At 34.6% G+C, this 2,922-nt stretch overlaps 1 protein-coding gene across 1 annotated transcript in view; it reads right to left on the bottom strand.

Annotated features, from left to right (window-relative positions):
- Positions 1–2,411: 2,411 nt before the first annotated feature.
- LOC101345724 (protocadherin alpha-7) overlaps positions 2,412–2,922 on the bottom strand; it is a 2,779-nt gene continuing 2,268 nt past the window's right edge. Inside the window, exon 2 of the mRNA XM_023735518.1 lies at positions 2,412–2,921. Within this exon, the coding sequence (XP_023591286.1) occupies positions 2,412–2,921 (510 nt within the window). The remainder of the gene's footprint in view (position 2,922) is intronic.

Raw genomic sequence — 2,922 nt, 5'->3', positions numbered from 1 at the left:
CAATTACATTGAAGGTTTTCTTGGGTGGTTACATTTTTTCATAATCTTGGCCCTAACTGAAGAGTCTATTCAACTTTTAATTTTTAAAACTTAAGTAAAGCATCACCTATGGCTTTTTACTCAAGTTCCTAGCAATCCAGATATGTGAGAATGTGAGTAACAGGTAGCCACTGTGATAGTCACATTAGCTACAGCTAATAAACAATAAATGTACTGAAAATCCTTACATATTACAAGTAATATGGGAAAAGAAAATAAGGGTATTTATGAGAAACATTTGTCCTCACTTTACTCAAAGACTATCTCTGAAGTTCATTCTAAAGAATTTTAAAAAGTGAAAAATAACATTATTTATTGTCCTTGTGAACACTTTTTACCTGAAAAGAAAAATTCCATAGTCATGATATAAGTCAAAAAGTTTCAATATCTGAAAAATAATTTACCTTTAAAAAGTAATGATAGTTGGTGAATACAAATGAGGGTACTGAAGAGAATCCCTTATCAACTTATAATGCTGACCATGATATATGGAATTTTAGAAATTTTTAATAAAGCAACAGCATTTTAAAGTATTGTATGTGAAAACAAAAGAAAATCAGTAAAGAAATAAAATCAATTACAAGAACCATCTTCAAAAGTCTAGAACATACATAGATTTTCCATTAAATAGACTATTCTTTCAACAGGATCGGTAAAACTGTATTAATTATGATAGTTGCAAATTTACTGTTCATGGAAAATAGTTCCACTGATTATGGGACGGGTTGTTGAGTTCGTATACCTCTACCTTTATTTTAAAGTACGTTTTAAAAAAGCAAGATATCCTAAATATCTTAACAAAGTATGTTAATACATATCAACTATGAAAGTTGATTATCATTTCTAACAAATCAAATTATTTGCAAATTTTTAGGAACACAAATTTCAATAATCAAATTATTCTTCCAACAAAGTCCACAACAGAGAACTGGAAGAATAATGTGATATGATAATATAATAAAACAGCATGCAGTTATTTTTTTAAAAAATAAGGAAACAAAAATAATGAGGAAGCTGTTTGTGTCATAACATGGCATGAACACCTATATATATTAAAGCAGACAAATGCAAAGTGCAGAAGAATAGGTGTATAGTGTTTTTACTTGTTTTTTAAAAAAAGGCAGATTGTGTGTATATATGTATGTAATGTAAACATATATATATGTATGTATTATAGGGCTCGGAAGATACAAAACAAATTGAAAGGCAACAGAAATTCAGAGAGATAAAGTGAATGATTGGGATTGGAGATAGCAAGGAGATTTTTCATTACATACTCGGTTTGATTTCTTGGGTTTTGAAACATGTGAATATATCTCCTATACTAATAAGGAAAAATAAAAACTGCCATTTAAATGATATGTTAAAATCAATATTATTAATTCATCATGACCATGGAAAAGCAATTCTGCAATGTAACTTAAGAAGAAATCAGTAACTATACAAATAGTTACTGAAGAGAAGGTAAATTGCTATATTAAAAATAAAATAATTCAAATTCCATACTAAAAAGAAAAAGAAAATTGATTGGATGGTATTCGTTTATACTTTCTCATAAAATGAGAACAATACGTAGATTAAATATATCAAAATATTTTTCTTGAAATTATTTTACTAAATAATTTACTAAAGATTGAATCTAAAAGTGTGTACAGGTAAACATTTAGTTTTTAAAATCTACTATGTAAAATCCTCACAACCGGACCAGTAAGCAACATCATGATAAACGGAGAAAAGATTGAAGTTGTCAAGGATTTCATTTTACTTGGATCTACAATACCCACGGAAGCAGCAGTCAAGAAATCAGAAGACGCATTGCATTGGGCAAATGTGCTGCAAAAGGACTCTTTAAAGTGTTGAAAAGCAAAGATGTCACCTTGAGGACTGAGGTGCATCTGACAAAAGCCTTGGTGTTTTCAATCGCCGCATATGCATGTGAAAGCTGAACGATGAATAAGGAAGATCGACGAAGAACTGAAGCCTTTGAATTGTGGTGCTGGAAAAGAATATTGAATATACCATGGACTGCCAAAAGAACAAACAAATCTGTCTTGGAAGAAGTACGGCCAGAGTAGTCCTTGGAAGCAAAGACGGAGAGACTACATCTCACATACTTTGGACATGTTGTCAGGAGGGTTCAGTCCCTGGAGAAGAACACCATGCTTGGTAAACTAGAGGGTAAGTGAAAAAGACGAAGACCCTCAGTGAGATGGATTGACACAGTGGCTGCAACAATAGGCTCAAGCGTAACAACGATTATGAGGATGGCGCAAGACCGTGCAGTGTTTCGTTCTGTTGTACATAGGGTCTCTATGAGTCAGAACTGACTTCACTGCACCTTACAACAACAATATAATGGAAGGAGCCCTTCGTCATCCAAAAGTGTAAGTCACCAATATAAATCTCTGATTTTGATCTAAGGGACAATATGCCCCTAAAAGTAAAGTGAAGGTAACATAAATATGATTTAAAATAATAGATAAGTGCAAATAGATCATTAACACTAAAAATACAATTGCATTAAATCTATTAAAAACCGAAGAATAGATGGAAGAACTATTTAAGTAGATTAAGGTAAAATTCTGTTTTAAAAATTGTTGGAAATAAGATTGTTTTAGACTCACATTGCCTGGAGAACTGGGACCCTGAGGTAGGCTGGGGCTGAAGGCCATGAGGTCGGTCTTGGGCGGCCCCTCCCCAGAGCACACCCTCTGCCGCCTCTGCTGTGAGTACGACCAGCTCCCCACCGCGCTGGAGCACACCAGCGTGGGCTTCCCCTGCCCGCACTCGCCCTCTGTGGGCGGCGCCGAGCACCGCAGCGCCGTGTACAGCAGCAGCGTGAGCACCAGCAGGCTGGACACTGCGCAGATGGCGATGATCAGG

The sequence above is a fragment of the Trichechus manatus genome, unplaced genomic scaffold, assembly GCF_000243295.1.
Source record: "Trichechus manatus latirostris isolate Lorelei unplaced genomic scaffold, TriManLat1.0 scaffold00080, whole genome shotgun sequence".
Taxonomy (NCBI): domain Eukaryota; kingdom Metazoa; phylum Chordata; class Mammalia; order Sirenia; family Trichechidae; genus Trichechus; species Trichechus manatus.
This window is presented reverse-complemented; position numbering and strand designations above follow the sequence as displayed.